Raw genomic sequence first — 22,490 nt, 5'->3', positions numbered from 1 at the left:
AAATAAACAGCCGCGGAACAAGATAGGGCTATATAGTGGGGGAGAGGGGGGGGGCAGATAAAAGCGTAATAAAAGGCGTCGCACTGCAAACAGACTCTTTTCGTCGCTGATAACGCCGTTGAAGGAGAGCGAATTACGGGCCTGGAAAAAGAAAGCACAACGGCGGGCTGAAAGTGTAGTGGGAGAATGGCAGCGGAGCTGTTCTAAAACAATAAGGCTCAGTCACGTAGTCCCGTTGTTGTTGCTTTCGCGACTCGTAAGGGCAGCATGTGCGAAGGAGCAGAGCAGTGCGGTTGGACACCGTGGTGTGGGCCGCGTTTTTCGCTCCGCTGTTGAAATGTTTTGAAAAATGCGTATGGGAATCTGGGATACAGCAGCAACAGTTGGGTTTATGTAGGGAGAGAGATAGAGGTAACATTTCCAAGAATATTACTCTCTTCCCTCGAAGTATTCCTTGAGATCAGGAGCAGCTACAGAACGATGAGGATGACACAAGACTTTCAGGAACACATAGCAAACGACGAGGATGGCACAAGTCTTGCGTCTTGTGCCTTGTCTTTGAAGAACGCAGATACAAAACTATTAGGGCAATACAGGACTTGTGTCGTCCTTGCTGTTTGTACCTGTGTTCCTCAAACGCAAGGAAATATTGCCTCCTTTTACGGTGCACCAGCTCGCTTGCATGATTTAAATTTGTACGCTGCGTTTATGTATTGGGGAGAGAAGTTTGTTTTGTACTTACAAGCGGGTGAAAAGCACGTTGATGAGCGTATCATTCGCGAAATAGACAGACCGTGAGACAGGTGAAAATAGGAAAGACAGCACGAGCGAGAAAGGATATTGTACTACAAAATGAGACCGGAATGCATGAAAGCTAAGGCTTATTGTATTGTCTGCGTTTGGAATATCTTGAACGGATAGTATATTCGATTATACCGCAGGTATATACCACTACATTTGAGCTTCAGCAACCCCCAAGCCACGGTGCATACTACACCGTGGCCCATGCAGTAGCTGCTGTCCTTGGAATTATTGTTTGGACGTTGAAGCTCGAATATTGTTTGTCCTTAATCCTTTTTTTTTCAGCCTGCGCAATTTACGTTACTTCCTTTTGAAGTCTGCCTCGGGCGCACACTAACCTGCCCCTCCTGTAACCACTCCTTCCTACTGTTCTCTTACACCCCTCTAAAGCCACCGTTGCTTCGCGGTGCTGACATAGAATTAAAAAAATAGAAGCCGTCGTATATTGGTATCTATGACGATGTTCTTGAAATACACGGTGGCCGCTCTGTGGCGTTTTCCCGCGACAACGCAGCCGTCTATTTGAATCGTGAGCTGGCGTAAAATGGCGGGCGCGCTAAGGTTTCTTCGTCGCATTGTGCGTGCCCTGTTTGTGGGATGCGCGCACGAAGGAGGGAGAGACGCTTAATTTACGCGCAAAATACCCTGGACGCCGGGAACTCCGGGTTAATGCGGTGCTTTTTTTATTTATTTGTCTTTGTCGTTTCTCCGCCAGGGGGAGCTGCGGTGTTGGAGCGACAAAAGCGGCCTCTAGCGCTTCCTCGTTCACTCTCTCGTGGCAGCATCTCGTACTACTATTATTATTATTATTTGCCGGTCCTTTTCCCCCTCCACTTCCCCCTTTTTTTCCTTAATTCCTGTCGGTCTGGAAACAATGGGGTTCTGCGGACAATATTGTCCCCCCCGCTCTCTTTCATCGCCCTTTAATAACGGCGGAGCAGCGTTTGCTCAGGCGCGGACGCGATGAATCTAAAGCTAATTACTGCGCATGTTATCCTTCAATGTTCTGCCACAAGAAATGCTTACGCGAGAATCCCACTGGCTATATACTAGGCTGCCGCAGGACACGTTTGATATGCTCTTGAAACGTTTTGATGCCGTCACTCGAAACATGTGCCATGTACAATTTCACAAATGGTCCTCATAGTTGTCTCGCCACTCAAAGCCAGGAATTACCAATTCCAAATAGTCCTGTTCCTGACTTGTCATCTTGAGGATGTAAAGGGACGCTTGTTTTCCTTTTTTTTTTTTTTTTCAGTTCTTCACACACGTACTGTAAAAGTAATACAATTGTGATAGCGCAGTAATGAATCGACAGTAAAAATAATGTAATAATGTGCAACAAAAAACAACAACAATAATAATGTAATAGAGTAACACATGTAAATGCAATAATTACCTGTTGTAAATGCATAGTTCTCGCGGTCCTCATTTTGCGTTTATTGTTATTATTGTGTTTAATGTTATTAGCGCACCAGCCAGCTAGAAGGCTGTTTCCGTTGGTGAGCAATTTCAAATGAATAAATTTTAACCTACACCCATACGAAAAGAAAAAAAAAAGTAATTTTAATCCTTTGGGGCACTATAGATACATTGACAAAACCATTACTCCCTTTTTGGGACTAAATGCAGGAACGTTTATGCGAAGTTCTGAGACTGTTCGCGGAGCTGGGGCAGTGAATTTTAGGGGTCTATGGGGACTAATTGCAATATAGGAGCCTAAAAGCTGTAATTGTTCACCAGTTCACTTATTTTTCCCTCAGAGTGTGCACTCCCTTGAGTAACGTACTTTCCCGGTGTCTTCTCTCGACTTATCCCTCAGTGATGACGGGCGAGTTACGAACAACTGTTCCAGCCCCTTTTCGGCAGACTGCAGGTTTTACCGCTCGAATATCACGGCAGATCATTCTGCGAAATCCTTAAAATCTCCTTTTGTCCTTAGCCTTCAAACGTCTGTTCTGTCTCGTTAAAGGTTTACCCTTTCATGCTCAGCCTTTAATATTTATTTCGCTCGCGCTATGTTTGGCAATACTAGGCGAACTTTTCTCTGTCTCTCTCTCTCTCTTTTTTCATACGCTTTAACCTAATAAGAATTGGGAAAACCTTCATAGTGAAGCGGAACAGGGTGGCGCAGTTGTCAGATCTGGGAAAATTACTTTTTCGTCTTGCCGGCAAAAATCCCTAATTTTATTACGGCACTCTGCGAAGAGGGCCCCTCTGCTCCGTATGTACTTTGCGGCATATTCAAAAGCGCACGACTCGCAGACAAAAGCGCTTCGGAAGTGAGTGTGTCGGAGAAAGAGTACCCTGATTCGTTTACTTTATTTATTTATTTATTTATTTTTTATCTGGGCGCGTGCACTTCTCGTTGTTCTTCACGCTGGAAATCAGCGCTGATCTGATTAGCCCACACAGAGTTCCAAGTTTCCTGGAGTAGTTGCCTCTCTTTCTTGCTTTTTTTTTTTTTTCTATGTGTCTCTCTTTTTCTCCTTTCTTTCTTTTCGAGCTATTATTTTGGAGAGCGACTTACGTCGTCTATAGCGCAAACGCTCACGTTTTTTTTTCTTCTTGTTTTTTTTTTCGGTGCCAGTTTCCGAGCTGTTGTAAGGGGGGGGGGGAGTGGAGGGGCGGCAGCCAACAAAATGAGGTTTAATATCATTAGCTCCGGATTTGTGTCTTCATCATGGAGACAGTCAGAAGGGGCAGAGAGTGTGTGTGTGTTCTGGATCAAAGGCTGGCGCGCCAGTACATTCTTGCCCGGCTTCAAGAAACTTCTCTTACCAACAGGTTCGCTTGTTCCTTGTTCAGTATGTTTCGGATAACCTATTCAGCGTGGGTTCTTAGCTTTTTATTATTATTATTCTTATTACGATTATTATCCGCGTTGGAATTTCTGTCAGCAAAATATTGACGGACCATTTGACTGCCGAACATGTGGCAACCTCATAGGAAGGAAGGCTCACAGAAAATGGACACGACCTCCTGTCGATACTTGCAAACGCGGATTTAAAAACCAGTGACTGCGGGCCTGATTCTAGAGTTCTTTGGACCTATATTTCCCGTTTTTTTGTGATCACCTTTCGCGTTGTTCCCTGCCAAGTCTGGTACTGAAAAGTATACTCTGCGAAAAGGCCTCGCGAACAGCACATCTCCGAAGAAGGAAGTCAATGAGGCTTGGCCCAATGAAGATGCTCCGTCACTGCACAGAGCTGGAATTTGGAACGCTTTTCCCTTCCGTTCTGCTTGGCTGGTCCCCGATGCGGGTTGCCTATACTTCTTTTCCCGATACCGCTTTTATTTTGAGCGTTTTGTTCGATGTGTGTGTGTGTTACTTGGACCTCTTGGAGAGATGGCTTGGTGGTTCGCCAGGATGGATTTTGGCAGAGGTTCCCGAGGACTCGGGGTGCCATCGACCGGGCCCGATTGCATTCCGCGGAGTCTTCGCCGACGTTTGCCCGTCTTGCACCACGCAGGGTAATGATGTCACTCGCTGCTGGCACCAATTTCAGGCTCTACGCTCTCTGGTCTACCGTGTCTCCCGCTTTTCTTGTACCGTGCCCCGGCTGCGGCGATTATTTTGGTGTCAACGTTCATTGCTTGCTCGGCAGTGTTTGCGAAATGCAGCGAACCCGCAAAGTTCAAAGCCATCTCATGCTGTATAGAAGGCCAGTGTGATGCGAAGTAGTTTCAGTGCTGACCACCAGGTGACAGTCCAAACACCCAGTAAACAGAGGAGAGTAAATTTATTTCATTCGGCATCTTGAAATTTCCACCTGGGTGGTCGTGTTGTTAGACTGTTTACAGTCCGCAGATATTTTAAAATGACAAGGAAGTGGTCAGTTAAACGTAATTAAACGCAGTATAAGCAAACACTTTGTAAGAGAACCCGCCGTGTGGCTGGAAGAATGAAAGCAGGGGATGGGCAACAACAGTAGCTCCTAATTCCTATACGAGACCTAAGCTTTGGTGCAGCATGCCAAAAGCACTCAGGTAGTATCAAGCGCTATCTAACGAAATACAGCATAAGTTTTGTAAACGTCTGGGGTGGCTCGTAAAACGCGGTAGGAGCTGTGTTCCGAATCACAATCCCAATACAATACAATGTAATACATTCTCTTGCAAACAGGTGTTCTAGAACAGTTTGTGTTTGCCGTTTTACCGTAGCAGAACCTGATTTATTACCAGATTGATTCTAGTGTCGAACGAGGATATCACGACACCGCCTCAAATTTGAGCACCTAAATAGATGGGCTCGCGGGTACAGACCCATTCATGGGCACCTGTTCGATGTGTCGTACCCGCGGTTCCGTGCGACGTCACGTTTTCGTCCCAGCTCTCTTCTTAGCGTTTACAATTCACACGCAACTCGTATGTTTGCAGTAATAATGGAAAGCAGCAGTTCTCAGCTTGAAACGCTGAAACAGACGAGTTCGAACACAACACAGGCCTCGAGGAACGTAAGAACAGTAAACGGGGAGTCGTGCCAGTGTAGTGTAGTGGCCAGCGCACTTGGCCGGCAATCAAGAGGTGCTTGGTTCGATCCCCGTCACTCTCTGGCTTTTTGGACGACTGCCATAGTTTCGATCTTCGTAACGTTTCATAAGTCGTCGGAGTGGTAAGCAGTCTGTTATCGACTATGACAGTGTGCTTACACAAATCCAGACTGAAGAAGTCTTTCTTTCTTTCTTTTTTTTTTCTCGAACACATGTACTTCTAACGCGTAATTCCGTTCCTATAACGGCTACGAACAGCGAAGAAAATGAGGCTCATGCATATATTTTCTCTCTCTCTCGTTTCACACGATAGAGAAAAGAATAAAAATATATACATAAAAGACTCCCATTTTCTTTGCCTTCTAACGCCCAGCGAGGAAGGAAAGGAGGGGGGGGGGGGGGGAGGACTGAGTAATTCCGTGCTCATTAATGCTCTTTCGTGTCCATTACCGCTTTATGGCCCTCCTTCGCGGGCACCTTTTCTTTGGAAGACAAATATAGTGCGAGCCGCCAATGATGAGTGAAGGCCTCTTTGACACGTTGAATATGAAGAGGAATATTGATGGATCGTGCCCAAAGAGATCGGAGGAGATAGTCGCTCCGTATCTTGTGCTTTGTGGAGTCGAAAGGTGACAATGCGCCTTTTGGCCGGTGTTTCTGCACTGCGTACTATCAAAGTGATTTCTTTTTACGTTTTTCGGGTGTAAATGTCGTGTACTGTGACACACATTTATGTGGCGTAAGTTATGCCCCGTTCAGAAGGGCGTGTTGTAAAACACTCTTCTTTATTAGGAAAACAAAAACAAAAAAAGAAACATTTAATTTATGACTATTTTAGATGGGAGTTTGCACAACATTTTCGACAATGTTTACTACAGTCGAGTATGCGGAATAGAAAGGCGGTTACGCAGTAAATTTTTGTACACTTTTCGGATGTAAAAAAAAAAGTCTTGTCCCATCATACACGCTTCTGTGGTGCAAGCTCAGCCACCATACAGAAAGCTGCTTTCTAAAACACAATTTAAGGTTGACGTATTCCATTTCTAAAACACTGCTTCAAATGGGGTTTTCAACACTGTTATAACACCTTTGAGTGGAGCCTGCGGAATATCTAGGGATGTTTGTTTACACAAATCGCTATTTTACACGCACAAAAGAGTACGAAAAAATGACTGCGTATGGTTTATATCTTTCTTTTTGATCAGGCTGTGGTTTCTTATTCGTTCGTTTTCTCTGTCTTGCAGGTATGTTGCTGTCGAGGATTTTCACCGGGGCCAGTGAATGGATACCGGGGTCACGTGACGTTGAAAACGGTACCAGTAGTTGTACACTATTAGTGAATGCGGGTCTATTTCCAAATGTGTTACCGGAGCACAGTACTTCTTGGTAGGGGCCTTGGTACTACGGGATGGGACGGGGGTGTGGGTGCGGCGGAGATAAGGATAATCATGAGGCAGGAGGTAAGGATGATAACGCCAAACGTTCTCTTTACACCGTGAACGTTGCCGTCTCCCCTTGGCGGACAAACGTCACATGCAAAGGGAAAGTGTCTTACCGGAAACGTGCTACTGCGTCACGTGATTTAGTCACATCCTCTCTCTCTCTTTTGTATCCCCATCGATCACACGGGATCGATGATATTCGACAGCTGCTATAAAAGTTCCCTTGCCCCATTGGGAAATGTGATGACTTCGTCCCATTTAAGCACTCGAAGGCACAACATATTGAATTAAGCGTGAAAAATAGTTCTCGTTCACGCCATATTCGTGCTCGTAAATTGCTGTTTTCGCGGTGTCACTTGCTTGTACAGTATTGATTGCAAACAAACCTCGTTGCAGAGCCAGAGGGGTTTGACACTTTGATAAATGTGGGGCATTACACCATGCACGCATTGTACTATAGGACAGAGTATTGAGGAAAAAAAAAAAACTATGTTTCTACGCGTAGTACTTGACGAGGTATAAACCCTCGAACACACATACACATAAACCTCTAGCGGCAGAGGAGCCAGAGAAGCTACGGCTATCCGCATTGGTGGTCGTAAGCATGTGATCTCTCCCACGGTGGCTCACTTGCAGAGACGGCCGCAGTAGCTGTCTTCGCACGTCTTGCTGGCTTGCGCGGACGTCGGGGAAGTGCAGTCTCGTCTTGAAATCGTTCTGCACTGCCGCATCACGTTTTCCAATCTGTTAGTCGAGTGTGCCGAAAGTGCAGCGCAATCGAAGACAGCTAGTGATGTCAGAGTTGCGATGAGGCCAGGGCTGGGCAGTAATACTGATATTTTGTATTATAATACAAATACATAATACGTGACGGCAATGTGTATTATAATACAAATATGTAATACTCTTGCGCCAATGTATTATAATACATAATAATAATACATCTATGTATTAGTTGGGTAGTACTAGTAATACAATTAATACAGAACTGTATTACGTGGGTGATCGGAAAAGAAAAGGCCGAGAATTCAACCAGCTGTGATTTATTTCAGGCTATTACACTTTAACAGTGTGTGGCAATGTGTAACAGTCTTCAGGTGGTTCGGCCTGAACCACACACACACACACACACAAAACGAAAAACGTATATCTTTTTATTGCATCATATGAGCACACAACCTTCAGGAACCGTCACACAAAATATTTCATTTGGAAAGTGCGAATTTCCTGAGAACATTGCTTTGCAAGAGAGCGCGCAGCGGCGACGACGACCTCGTCCTGCGGCTCCTCGTGACGTCAGGTGGCAGAGCGCTTTTCATTGGCCACCGACAATCATCTGCTAGCGAGAGCGACCAGTCGAGATGGGTGAAGGGCCACGTTGCGAAAAGGCTGACAGCCAAGGGGAGCAGGTTTTCTGACCCGCGAGATTGAAAGCTCTATGCGCTCCAGGATCACGCGCTACACTCGCAGTTTTTGTGCGAACGTGTTTTTTCCCAGGGCTTGTAATCCTAATTTCTAGTTCTCCCAACATATTTGTTCTTGAGCCTTTCCACGCTCCTTTAACGTCGCTGCAAGGAATTGTATTTCACATTTATTTAGCATAACTTGGCAATCCCCTTTAGCGTCGGCGAATGAAACACAGAAACACGCACACAGATTTTGACCACAATGCACGCTACTCAGCATTTTATATTTCCCGTACTTCGTCTCTTTGAAACCATTTTAGTACTCCACACTACTTCTACCTCTTTTCCTTCCAACGAACAAGAAAAAAAAAAAGCTCCAAAGAAGGAAAAAAAAAAAAAAGAACACCAGCACCGGATCCTTTCGTTTTTACAACATCCTCTCAGCGAGCATCCAGCGGAACGCGCGCCATCGCGCGGCGGGGGCAGCGGCAGCGCACGCTCGTTGTTGGCGACGATGCTGGACACGTTTTTATTGGCAGTTTCGGGTAATGGCGCGCCGTTTTCTCTTCTTGGGCAGTGGTTGGAATAGACTCTCTTTAACTAACGCTCCCTGGCGGCGAAAGCCGGGCGCTCACGCACACAACAAAGAACAACGGCGAGTACCTCTTTCTTTCTTTCTTTTTTCGGTCGCTGTGTTTCTCTTTCTTCTTCTTTATTATTTTATTAGCGTAGTGGACTCTCTCCTTTTATTATCATTTAATTCGCCCGGCCGCCATCCGATTTTATGAATCCAAACACGTTCGCGTGTAGTTGTTTTTAAAGGGAGTTAAACATTATCTCTCGTAGAAATATATCTCCTTCCTTCGCTCTTTATTTTAATTTTATTTTTCCCGGGTGGTAGTAATATTGTGGAAGAGTCGTGAGTGGCCGCCGCGGCCGGACATTGAATGGAGAGGGCGGTGAGGCAAGTTAAATGACATAGAACGGATTTGCGTGAAGTGGTTTTAAAAAAAGGGGGTGTCCTTTATGGGTCTTCATCGGTTACGCCCGTTTGTCTTTCTTTTTCTTTTTTTTGCTTTGGTTGGAGGGCCCGTATAACGACGGGGCATTTTTTTTCTAACTCCTGCAGCGGCCAGAGTTTGTATTTCGTGCTGGACCCTCTGTATTAGCTTTCGTGGTATCTCTAGCACGCTCGTAAAATAATATTTATTTTTTTGTGAGGGGAGAGAGTGGTATCTAATTATTCGTTAGGCAGGGCCGTATTCCTCGTGTGATGTGTCTGTCGTTTGATTTACATCTCGTCAAAGGCAGGCAAGGCACAGTAAGAAGCTTGAAAACGATCATTACCTTATTAACAAACTGAGGGCGTCACTTGCAGCGCTAATAAAACCGCCAAGTTCACTGGCCGTGCTGTGGCTAACGCGATATAAGCTATATATCGGACAGTGTACGTGACATGCTGGTTGAGGATATACCGCGGGGAGCAGATAGAGAACCACAACGAAGCGAACGACGCTGCTTTTTATCTGTGACTTCCGTCCACGGCACTGGATAACGGTCCCTTTAATATATTCAGTTGGTCTTGGGCACTTTTGGCTCCCACCCCATAGGCGGAGTGCTCTGGATCGACACCCACATACCCTTTCTTCAAAATGTCGAGGGCAGACAATGTTCTATTTGGCTCTTTGGGTTCTTTGACTATGGAGTCACGTACATCTTTCTACACTTATTTCTTAATTCGTTTTGCTTGATTACCGATTATTAACACGCAGCTAATAAGTACTACCACGTACTATTTATACCGCTATCACACTATTGTATTATACATACGCTTATTATTACAGTTACATTAAAACAGAATAACTGTTATAACGCGTACCATAAGCTCCGACGGTGTGTCTCTGTGCAGGGGTGAGGGTAAAGTTTGGAGAAGCCACGTGACGATGTGTCTGTCCAATCACAAGGCAGCAGTGGACCGGCACGGGTCCACGGAAGAAACCACCTGCGCCTCAACTTTGAAATGTTGCCCCTTATTATTATTATGTTATGTTGCCCCCTTAGTGGTAGGGGAACCAATGAGGTCGCTCCACGGGCAATGTACGAAAAAGGGAAACTGCGGAGCTGCGCAGACAGCTGACCTACTTGCATGGCGTAAAGTACACCGGCATCCATGCTGATGGAGGCCAGGGGCGGATCCAGACCCTTGGTTTTGGGGGGGGAGGGCGGTTTCTTTGTCGCAGCGCGTAATGGGAGAGGGGAGAGATGGATATCCAATGTATAAACTGATGTTTTGAGGGGGCGATCGCCCCCTCCCCCCTCCTTGGATCCGCTACTGATGGAGGCAACATCTCCATGTTTGTTTTCATTATTCCAATACAGTGCGGCGCCTCTTGTGGCTGGAATGTGTTTGTATCTAAGATCCCCTTGCATGCGTGTCTCGTGGGTTGGAACTTTCTCGAGGGCTTTAAAAAAGAGTGGCGACGTTATGAGACCGCGGTGCGTTTATATTCTGTGCCGCGTGCCGCTCTTTCCCGTATTAGTTGGGAAGTGGAGTTTGGTCGGCGCGTCTCCGTGGTGTTGAGGGGAGAAACAGGCAAGGCAGGAAGACGTTTCCATGACGACGGCGTCTCCCAGGGGAAAAGCGGCACGATGATGCCGGGGATGCTTCCCGGAGCGTGAAATTGGAAAGGCTCCTCTCTTTACTAATGGCTTTCTGATATTTTTCATTAGCCTCCCCAGGCGACGGGGAATCGAAGGTGTTGCCGCCGCCTTTGTTTTCGCCTTAATGGCATCGCCAAGGCGCGCTTTTGTTGTGGGAGCCCCCGTTCCGGCTGTAATTTTAATGACGTTGTTCGCGGCACTTTGCGCGTCCTGCCGTGCGGGCAATCGATGCTGCTACTTTCGAACGCTGTTTGCACGTCGTACGTTGTCCTCGATTTCCTGGATGGGAAGAGTGCCTTTTCCTTTCTGCCTTTCTCTCTCTGTGTGTGTACTTGCGGTATGCCCGACCCGTTCCGCACACTTTACTCTCCGTCTGTGATCATCACTTTCTGTCTGTCGTCGAGGAAAAGGGAATTGAAATGATGCGGGATTATAGCGAATCGAATGCGAGCACGGCGTGAAGGCTTTCTATGCGTGCTTAGCTTTGAAGTTTTATGGGTTGGAAGGAGTACGATTTCAGTAAGGTTTTGTTTTCGTGCTGATACCCTTCCAAGTCGCTGTCTTCTACAACAATCAGCAACAACACAGTAAACTTTTTCACACTTTTTTTTTTGTGTAAATGGATTGTCCCATGGCGCACACCTTTTTGATGTTACCTTTATACTCGAATGACGGGTGTTTTCTAAAACACCCTTTAGTTAAGTGTATTTCTAATAAAACACTCTTATAATGGGCGTTTGAAAACAAAAACACCCTCAAAAGTGGTGTATTCTATTGAAAACACCTTTTAGGGTAGAATTGTTTTCTGGCAAATATTCTCTCTCAAATAGCTATGTAATAGGGGCTTCCGCGGCGGCATGCCGAGACCATGCAGTGGCCGAGTGCATATAGTTCGACGCTCTTGCTTCTATGGCAAGCACCACCCTGAACACGGCACACTTCCAGCCGTGATTCCATCCGGAGCGCAATTGCGTCACAGGCACGTGGCGTTAGTTTGGTAACACTGTAGGACCAACGTGAGTGCCAAGGTTTGAAGAGACCTGGGCACCCTCTGTAGCCTATATATTGGCGTATCGGATGGATCATATACTGAAATACAATTTGTTGGGGCACGTTCGTTAAATGTGGTCGGGCGGGAAACTTTGTAACTGTGACGGGAATGCGTTTTTGCAATTAACACCCACTCTTGCAACGAGTCAAAGATATCAGCTAAATTCCTGACATCCTTCCCTGTCAAATATACTGTGCTTTTAACTCAGGTTGTCGTCTATAATGTGATTACTTGCTGAGCGGAGCTGTGAAACCAGCCTAATTTTGCTCTCACGAATGAAAACACCATTATTAACACCATATTCCCAATTGAAATGGGGTGTAAAAAAGGTGTATATTGGACATAAGCACCTGTTTCAACGCCGCACTTTACACCATGAATGATCAACATTGGATCAAACGTGGTGTATGGCGATATTACACCTGTAGTAATGATTTTCTTGCACCTTTTGCGGAATAGAAAAAGGTGTCGTAAGAAGAATACTCAATTTTTGAGCGAATAAAGGTGTAAAATGATTTACTGTGAAGGAGAACTATGCATGCAAGAACTACTAGACGGGGAATATTATTAAACCGCTAGCTTCAAAGTGTATAACATAAGAGGAAGCAACGCAAGCTGGTGTATGCGATCCAACGGAAACATCTCCTCTCGAGTCTGAGGAGCACGGTGAGAAACAAGACAACGATAGAAGTAGTACCGACGAAGACGACTTAAATGGTTCTTCGTCAAAGTCTTCGTCGGCTCTTGTTCTGTCGTTGTCTTGTTCCTCACCGCGCTCCTCGGACTCGACAGGAGATGTTTCGTGTCGGAGCATTATTATTCGTTCGGAGCATTGTAGCGCCGACCACCACGCGACACGATATGATCATGTGACCATAACCGCTGTAACTGACAGCCATCACCAACGCGAACATAGATACATCGCGGCACGTTATGATAAGGACGGCTGAACGTGACAAGTAAAAAGAGAGAGTGATCGTCGTTACGACTTTGTAGAGCACATTGTGCTCCGTTGCGTCAAAATGGTAGTGGGCGTAGTGCCTCCATAGGCAACTAGTCCGAAATATCCTACGCACACATTATTTTTAAACACGCGGGCAAGGATGGAAATCTTTCGCGTAAAATGAGAAAATTTAAGGGAACACCAGATTGGTTCGAAAAACTGCTTTTACCCCAATTCAGAAACGGACGTCCAATAGTTCGAGGTCTATAAGATATCGGTGTTTATTTTGGGAGCGTTTTGATCGCTCGTTTTGCACTTTGTAGAAGCTTCGCGTGCTGCCTTCAAGTTACCAATAAGTGCCGTTGTGTTAAAATGTATAGGCGTCGTTCGCCGCCTTTCGATTGACCCGAGGTATTATTATCTCCACTTCCCTCTCGATTTTGGCACCTCATGTCATCCGCGTGTGGGCCTGATCGTGTAGAGTTTTATTAGTTCGAACGGCATCGACGAAAACGATACGATTTGCTCTACAATTCAAGTTCAGCAATGTGACGTCAACCACTTTAGCCGAATAATGCGATTTGCTTATCACGTCTTATCAACCGTTAACGTTAACACCTTCTGTTCTTCTAAAACTTCCAACACTTAATGTTCGCATGCGGTACGTACGTACTCTATTGAAACAGAACTTCACATAAGACCGCCCCGATCCACACTCTGAAAACAGAGCTTCACCGCATAGCACGCTCCTAGTCAACCATCATCCCGAATGACAAACGTTCTCTGCCCTGATTTGTTAAAAACAGGAGGCGTGCGCGTTTTTTGTGACAATGCAACGCTCTTCATAATTGTGGCAAAAAAGGCGTACGCCGTCAGTTTTCAACAAGTCAGGGCAGAGAACGCTGTCATTCGGGATGATATCGCTCTGTCTCGTGACTTGTTAAAAAGGGACGTTGTACGCCCCTTTTGGCTACATTCTATAAAATGCGAAGCTAACCAACTTGTACCCTGTAGGCTCGTACCGGACTCGGCCGGGTTCGAACCCGCGACCTTGGGATCAGTAGGCTGACACGCTACCAGCCGATCCACCGAGGCCGGTCACTCCATGGTGAAGAAATTCCAGAAGAACCGTCCTGATAGCTTAACGCTGAGGCACTCAGTAGAAAAAAAAGGGAAAAAAGGATTGCGGCGTACGAGTCCGTCGCTCAGTGGCAGCAGCAGCAGCAGTGGCCCATTTGAAAGCCATTACGGGGGCTTTTTATGACTTTCCCCTCTCCGCTCATTTCGTTCGGCCCCCGTTTCTCGTTGGCAGAAAGAATCGACAGAACATAATGATTGTATTCCGATTGCCGCCGTCTTTCTTGTGCCCTCCTAATGTAAACGGCTTTTTAATAGGCTTCCTCCCTCCCGCCGCCACTTAGGAACAAATAACCCACAGAGAGTCCCATTTGACGCTTGAAAACGGAGGGATTTTTGCCGCGAGCCATTTTTTTTAGCGAGGATATAGAGTGCTGTTTTTATCCGTACAGGTGTTCAGTATTCAAAACTATATAGTGTTCACTATTACGCGCGCGTGTATCTGTACATGTGCACAAAAGTGGCTTGAACAGAACGGTTATGGATAGTCTAATTTTCTTCTTCTTCTTCTTCATCTTCTTCTTTTTTTTTCTCTCTCTCTCTATCTGCACATAAGACAAAATGTCCCCAAGTTAGCAGTTTGCACTGACCGTCTTCCGAGGAAGCACAAAAAAAAAAAAAGAAAAAAAAGAAAAAATATATATACAAAGGGAAAATAGCCCAAGCTCTCTCTCTCTCTCTATATATATATATATATATATATATGATAACAAAAGATCACTCCATAATGCGCTGGAACCCAGTCACCTCTCAGAATGATATCGCTCTGTCTCCTCATTGGCTTAGCACTGGGGGCGTACGCCATTCTTCTACCTCGCGTACCTCGCATACGCGTAGTGTTGCGGAGGTCAATATAACAGGCAAATATAGGCCCTACAAACAAAGCTTCGCTGCACGCTCTTGTAGCGACCCGTGTGTCTGAATAGTATCGTTATCTCTCATTTTCTATGGAAAACCGGGGGCGTACGCCCCGTTTGTCGTGCTTTGCAACCATGTATTTCAGTGGCCACAGAAAGCTGTACGTCCTGCACACTGTCCTCAGATCAAGAGTGATCACTGTGTGATTTTGTGCAGTGATTTGCCTTCAGAACGTTACATGGCGCCATGGTTTTGAAGTATACACGTAGGCATGGACAGAAATTCGAACGCAGTTACCTTTAAAAATACAAGCATCCCAGAAAGTGTTACGCAAAAGAATCGCTCCCTTTGAAGTTGATTTTCTTCAGCTTCGCTCGTTTAAATCCGTCCGACACATGCAGAAGGGTATCGTTATCGCAGCACAGCGTCTCTGAGAAGCGCGGGACGTGATACCGTTTCGCCGTCGTGGGTGGCTCGAACCTCTCTCGAAATAGAAGCCATTCAAAGTGTAAATATTTCTCCGCCGTGGCCCGCTACTAAGCGTTCGCATGTTTACGGCCTGTCCCTTTGCCGCTATCGTACCTCGCGTTCCTCGCGCTGGCAGATCCGTGTGCAGGCTCGCTGCCAGCTACTCTGCCACGAATCGTGATTCGCATCGCGTAGCAATTCGGAGATAGCGGTGCTGACGTGTCTTTCTTTTTTATCCGTACCTCGGAGGAGAAAGCTGCGGTTCTCACGAAGCTGGCTTCAGCGTCTGTGCTGGAGTGGCTTCTACGAGAAAGGGCTTTGGGGTTCCCCGAAAGAAATAAGGAGAGACGACCGTGTAGTGATGATCCCTTTTTCTTTGGGGCCCCAATAGGCGCTTGGGTACTCTCTGTCCTCTCACCATCTGTACGGCGCTCATAGCCACAGTTGCTTCGCGGCGCTAAAATGAAAAATCCTACTCGATGGTGGTAGCCAAGGTCGGGCTGAAGGCTGGGAGGGTGTGGGTTCGAATCCTACCACCAGCAGTGCTGTCTGAGGTTTTCCCTGATTTTTCCGAAGACTTTCCGGACGAATGTCGGCACAGTTCCCCCTGAAGTCGGCCCAGGACGCCATACTAACCCCCCTTCCGGTCCTTCACTACTGCTTGCTGTCCTCTCTCCATCTGCCCACATCTGTACGCCGCTTATACCCACAGTTGCTTCGCGGTGCTAATACGGAATCCAACCTTCTGTTGTTGTTGTTGTTGTTTCTGTCATCGTCCGGTCCTCCAGTGACTTCTTCAGTCCATTTGAAGCATGCTTGAGCACGTACTAGGCGTTCGTGTTTCTTTTTTTTCTTCTTTGATATAGGAAGAGATTGAAAATGACAGCTGCGTGCAAGCCAGATAGATTAGCAGTCCAGGTTGTCCTGTGCTTACCACTCTCAAAACATATTAGACAAGCTGGAAGATAACTGTCAGAACACTTGACGCACATGGAATGTCATGTTGGAGCCATGTATTTTAAAGGATCGAAGGAGAAGGGGTGTGCAAAAACCTTTTCGCTTGTATCGTTATCGGTAGGCGATTGTCAGTTTTCACGCTCTAACCGCTCGAACGTCAAAAAAAAAAAGAAAAAAAAAACTACCCCCGACGGCCAATCAATTAAAAGAACGACTACATCAATCTTTGAGACACCCTGTACTACAGTTTTTTGACATGATGGGACTTGTCGTTGCCGTCGTAGTTTTAGTTCAGTGGTTTAAAAAAGTGCCCACTCCAGAAACACCAGTAAATCAATGCTTTGATCACCTCTTTGGGTACAGCGCGCATCGATACATGGAAAGCTGTGCACCCAGAACGCTAACGAACGTTCGGTTATGACGAGCTCGGCGCTCATTTCACACAAAATCCATCAGGCCTCTTTCCCTCTGTAATATCGAAAGCAACTCTTTCGTTGCATCAACACAGCAGACTGACTGAGTGTTTCTGTTTTCAAAGCTAATGCATACTAACACGCCTTGCTAGTAATCTATACCATCAGTAGATCGACAAATTTCCACGGCGGTTCGTTTTGCGGCTCTATATGCAACACGTCATTGCTTGTTATACTTAAGCGCTTCGTTAATTGAACAAATTTGCATCAACTCCATATGAACGTTTCCACTTTGACGGTCCAGAATTGGAGGTGGCGTGCAGATGAGGGAATGACGTGCAGGAAAGATCTCGCTACCACCTCCGGGAAAAGTGTTTCTGAACCGGCTTTGCGAAAACGCCCGGCGCGGTTGCACGCCCGCGCGCGTGCAGGCCCGGCGCCTTTTTGTGTTAATTTGGATGCACGATAATTCACAAAAAAAAGGCGTATCTCCCCCCCCCCCCCCCATACCATCGAATCAGGAACGATAACCCTATCATGCGTGGCAGTGGTTGGCATAGAGCGTGCTATGCGGCGAAGTTCAGTTTTCAGTGTGCGGTGGAGTACTTTTTTCCTGGAAGAGTGTACAGTCCGGCACAGGGTACGGCAGGATTAGCTGGTACCGGCGATCGTTATATCAGGGTGAAACAGAGGTTCGCGGATAAAGTAGGTTCACGGCATCGTCGTCGCTTCAAAAGTAACGTTCGAGAAAAAGCCAAGCGTGGTCGGAATCGTCGTACTAGCAAGAAATCTTTCGGCTATTGATGATCGATACTCCCGTTCTATATATGTGTCTCTGTCATTTCGTCGATACTATCCCTTGAGCTCCAACGACTTTTTCCCTCTCCCACTTGTGCAAGCACTGATAAGCACTTATCTTATACTGGAACATGTGACGCTTTCGGACTGTCGTATCACTGTATCCGGACACAGATATTCTAAATTGCTTTTGCCGCTAGAGTGGAACAATTACTCCGGTGTGGCCCGGTAGGACGTTGAAAAGAAAGAAAAAAAAAAGCTTAATAACCTTCAGTATATGTTCTTCGAAACATGCCGTGTAATCGCGCACTCACAGAAAAGAACATCACTGCACCACACGCACCTATAATCAATCATCCCGAAAGTCCTCGTTCTGCTACTCGATTTGTCGGAAAAGGGAGTCGTACACCTTTTTGTGACACTTACGTAGGTCCGTTAACTGCCACAAAGCGGCATAGGCCTCGCGCTTTCCAGCAATCGGGAGTGACGTCAGTATCATTCTGTTCAGTCGTGGACCTCCTCCGTGTCATGTGGTGTTTTCAGATCTACACTCTTAAGAAAAGGATGTACTTTAACTCCTTTTTTTTGCCACATATATAACACCCTTTTGGAGAGTACAATTACGCTCAAAAGGGTGTCTCCTCACTTCCTCAAGGGAGTAGAATAACACCTTTCTCCCTACTGGGGAATAATATTACTCCCCTGCAGGGAGAAGGTGTTATGCTACTCCCTTGAGCGAGTGAGGAGACACCCTTTTGAGCGTAATTCTACTATCCAAAAGGGTGTTATATATGTGGCAAGGAAAAAAGTTAAAGTACACCCTTTTTTTTTTTAAGAAAGAGTGTAATCGACTGTGACGACACATAGAAGTAAGCAAACTTTCAATGTTGCCGACACGTGTTGCTCGTGTCCCGCGAAGGTTTGAAACAAAGCCATTACAAAACACAGTCATCCTTCCACAAGTGTGGTTGTGCTTCCCCCGCGAATGACAAGTGGGGATCCCGTGTTTCGGCGGCACCGTGCATAAATACTGCGCATCTAGATTGGTGCCGGTAATGGCTGTCAGCATAGAATTCCCCGGCTCTGTACCTATATACCGTGTGGGCTTTGCTCGCTCTATTTGCATGAAAGCACCATTGCGGCAGTGGAGTCTGTCTGCGGCTTTTTCATTTCTCATGCTAATGGGGTCTTGCATGTGACCGTGTATATGGTAGCATGCTGCTCAACTGCACTAAATGAACTTACTGGGGATGTGCTATGTTATTATTTGTTGTACCGCCATTAACATAAGTCGATCGCGATGGGACTGGCCGGAGGAGCGTTGCCGCGCGCGTTTATTTATTCTGCTCTTCTTTTTCTTTTAGTTCTTTTCTCCAGTCGCTACTTTGGAAAAATGGAAGCGGCGATTGAAATTCATGAAAGGCATGGGAGGTCCACGTGTCATATTATTCTTACGGAAAATGATTCGCTCTGCGGTGTGGGTTTTTATATAATAATATTATTGTTTTTTTTTTTCCTTTTTTTTTAGAGTAACGTTGTACCCGGCCTCCATCAAAAGTAAACTGCGGATGACTGGTACCATGTAACTTTGTTGTCCGCTCACAGTTTACACGCATCACTAATATGGAGTCCCCATAGGAGGCATCTTATCGGCCGATTGGAGTGAGTTATAGTGCAAAATAAAGCTGTACATTTTACTGAAAACAACTCTGCTCCAGCATGACAGAATTTTAGACGCCCACAGCTATGCCACTCCTTGAAACTCCTTGAAAACAGAAATAAAATATGCAGTTTGCAACTTCGTTTATTATTAATTCGAACTTCCCATACGAATGGCATATGATTCTGTTCAGTCGAGCCTTTATTAAAATTTCGCTAATTCACACCGTGCAGGAGTCTTCTCTAAATATATCTCGGATATCCGACGGCAAAGTATACACTGACGAGTGCTTCGCTGGCGTCTTCACTCTCAACCGATGGGCAGGACTGCGCCCATTCATACAGAGATCGTCTTCCCGATGAACCTAACCTGGCTGATTCGAGTTAATCGGTGTCGTAGCTCTATTGATCAATGGCGTCTATTGTCGGGAAGCGGCCTGACCCGATACAGAGCCGCTGGAAATTACGCTCGCCTCATTTGTGAACAGACGCCCGCCAATTTGGCAATGCATAACGACCTTCCTGTCACCGCGCTGAGGAATTACGAAGCCTCCATATAATGACAACCCTCTTGATCCGCTGTTTTATGCGTCGAGGTTTACGCGTGGAGTGAATGCATTCCTCGACTTCAGAAGGCTACGGACCCGAACCGAAGCGAAGCTGACGGTGTCGCACGGTCTCTAATAATGCTAAAGTCACTGTGCAAAAGGGCTTATTTAAATTCGCAGCCAATTATTTCTAATTGAATTCTATGACCGGGGCTTTCGCTGCCCTGACGACGCCGTCAGTCTCCAGTGTTTGTTTTGGCAAGCAATCAAATCATCAACTGGTCAACTTCCTGGTCTCAAAACAGTCCTCATCCTAAACAAAACTTGGAAGCGAAGAAACTTCTTAATAATAATAACCCACGTAACGTTCAATCATTCAATTAATAATATATTTTGAAATAGATTTACACGTAAAAGTGAGTCCGCCCACAATTGTGTGACTACGTGCTGCACATACCGCCCGCGGTAGGAGTCTTGTAGGTAATTCCCTTCTCCGCACGTTATTCGATACATTACACGTTTTTACTTTCTCTTTATACTTCGCCAACAAACGAGCCGGGGATCGGCGAAATTATTTACCTCTCGACTTGTGCGTCCTAAGATAGTAAACGCGGAAGCGAAGAGAGGCAGTGAAAAAAAAAAAAAAGTGTATCATGAAGAGGCGAGGATCGTAAAAGGGGGAGGGAGAGGAAAGGAGCGTGGCTTGGTACCATGAATAACTGATGAAATTGTTGCTCTCTGGGCTGCGTGATCGTTTGCAAGCAGATAAGCGGTCTTCCCAATCGCTGCACCTCTTTCTAAGGGTTGTGGCAAGCACGTGTTTAGGTGCTTTTATTTCTCTCGGCTTTTTTATTTATTTATTTATTTATTTTTGCTCGGACACGGCAGTCAATTTTGCGCGTATTTCGATCGGGAACAGTATCGTCGTCGTCGTATCGATGTGCAACGCTTTCAATTCTGTAGCGCGGGCTTGTCTGTGGCGAGATTACCGAAACAGTGCAACATATTGTCCCAATATTGGTAATACCGGCACTTTATTGGGCCGGTTCCTACACATGGGAGCCATGGACTAATGGCTGCGGCAGTGTATCCAGTACTCCAAAGGGACTAAATTTACTCCCATCTTTCTCAGAGTGTGCTCGAAAGTATATAGTTCCTACCCATGCAGCAAACACCTTGGCCCAATATTTGCAATGCCGGCCCAATATTGGGCCGGTCCCTACCCATGGCAATCATGGACTAATGGCTGCGGCAGTGTATCCAGTACTCCAAAGTGACCAAATTTACTCCCATCTTTCTCAGAGTGTGCTCGAAAGTATATAGTTCCTACCCATGCAGCTTAATATCTTGGCCCAATATTGGCAGTGCCGGCCCAATATTTGGCCGGTTCCTACCCATGGCAACCATGGACTAATGGCTGCGGCAGTGTATCCAGTACTCCAAAGGGATTAAATTTACTCCCATCTTTCTCAGAGTGTGCTCGAAAGTATATAGTTCCTACCCATGCAGCAAACACCTTGGCCCAATATTTGCAATGCCGGCCCAATATTGGGCCGGTCCCTACCCATGGCAATCATGGACTAATGGCTGCGGCAGTGTATCCAGTACTCCAAAGTGACCAAATTTACTCCCATCTTTCTCAGAGTGTGCTCGAAAGTATATAGTTCCTACCCATGCAGCTTAATATCTTGGCCCAATATTGGCAGTGCCGGCCCAATATTTGGCCGGTTCCTACCCATGGCAACCATGGACTAATGGCTGCGGCAGTGTATCCAGTACTCCAAAGGGACTAAATTTACTCCCATCTTTCTCAGAGTGTGCTCGAAAGTATATAGTTCCTACCCATGCAGCAAACACCTTGGCCCAATATTTGCAATGCCGGCCCAATATTGGGCCGGTCCCTACCCATGGCAATCATGGACTAATGGCTGCGGCAGTGTATCCAGTACTCCAAAGTGACCAAATTTACTCCCATCTTTCTCAGAGTGTGCTCGAAAGTATATAGTTCCTACCCATGCAGCTTAATATCTTGGCCCAATATTGGCAGTGCCGGCCCAATATTTGGCCGGTTCCTACCCATGGCAACCATGGACTAATGGCTGCGGCAGTGTATCCAGTACTCCAAAGGGACTAAATTTACTCCCATCTTTCTCAGAGTGTGCTCGAAAGTATATAGTTCCTACCCATGCAGCAAACACCTTGGCCCAATATTTGCAATGCCGGCCCAATATTGGGCCGGTCCCTACCCATGGCAATCATGGACTAATGGCTGCGGCAGTGTATCCAGTACTCCAAAGTGACCAAATTTACTCCCATCTTTCTCAGAGTGTGCTCGAAGGTATAGTTCCTACGCATGAGCATAACATCTTGGCCCAATATTGGCAATACCGGCCCAATATTGGGCCAGTATGAGTAAATTTAGTCACTTTGGAGTACTGGATACATTGCCGCAGCCATTAGTCTATTTAGTGACCAAATGCGTGGAAGTTTTGTGGGAACATTAGGACTGTTTGCAATGCTGCAGAATAAATACCGCGGGGGCTAAAATGGGGAGTAGTATAGCAGACTAGGAAGGTTGTCTTCTAGGCTTGTTGGAATATTCCTCGCTGCAACGCGTTTATGACTGAGCACTTGATCCGCTGTTTGGCTCCCCTATTTCGAAATCTGCCCATTACTTCCGCTTTGCATGCGGATGCGACATTTTTTTCAGCTGTTAACGTGTCATGCAACTAATTGATCTCCAGGTTGTGGGTTCGAACCCTTGCCCTGCCGAGGGCGCCGCCAACTTGGTGGCATGACGCCATTTCCGTAGAGGAGTCCCCTCTCAGGGACGTTAGGAGAAAGATTCCGTGTGG

The 22,490-nt window shown here is 46.2% G+C and overlaps 1 protein-coding gene across 5 annotated transcripts in view; it reads left to right on the top strand.

Moving 5' to 3' along the window:
• Positions 1-22,490, top strand: part of LOC135368291 (homeobox protein extradenticle-like) — a 295,445-nt gene that overhangs the window by 146,588 nt on the left and 126,367 nt on the right. Inside the window, exon 1 of one of the 5 annotated variants that reach the window (XM_064601472.1) lies at positions 6,539-6,607. The exons of the other annotated variants lie outside the window; for them this stretch is intronic. Coding sequence (XP_064457542.1) covers positions 6,541-6,607 — 67 coding nt within the window. The 5' untranslated portion in view covers positions 6,539-6,540. Of the gene's footprint in view, positions 1-6,538; positions 6,608-22,490 lie in introns of those variants that run through there. 5 annotated transcript variants of the gene reach the window in all.

This window comes from Ornithodoros turicata, chromosome 9, assembly GCF_037126465.1.
Source record: "Ornithodoros turicata isolate Travis chromosome 9, ASM3712646v1, whole genome shotgun sequence".
Lineage (NCBI taxonomy): Eukaryota > Metazoa > Arthropoda > Arachnida > Ixodida > Argasidae > Ornithodoros > Ornithodoros turicata.
This window is presented reverse-complemented; position numbering and strand designations above follow the sequence as displayed.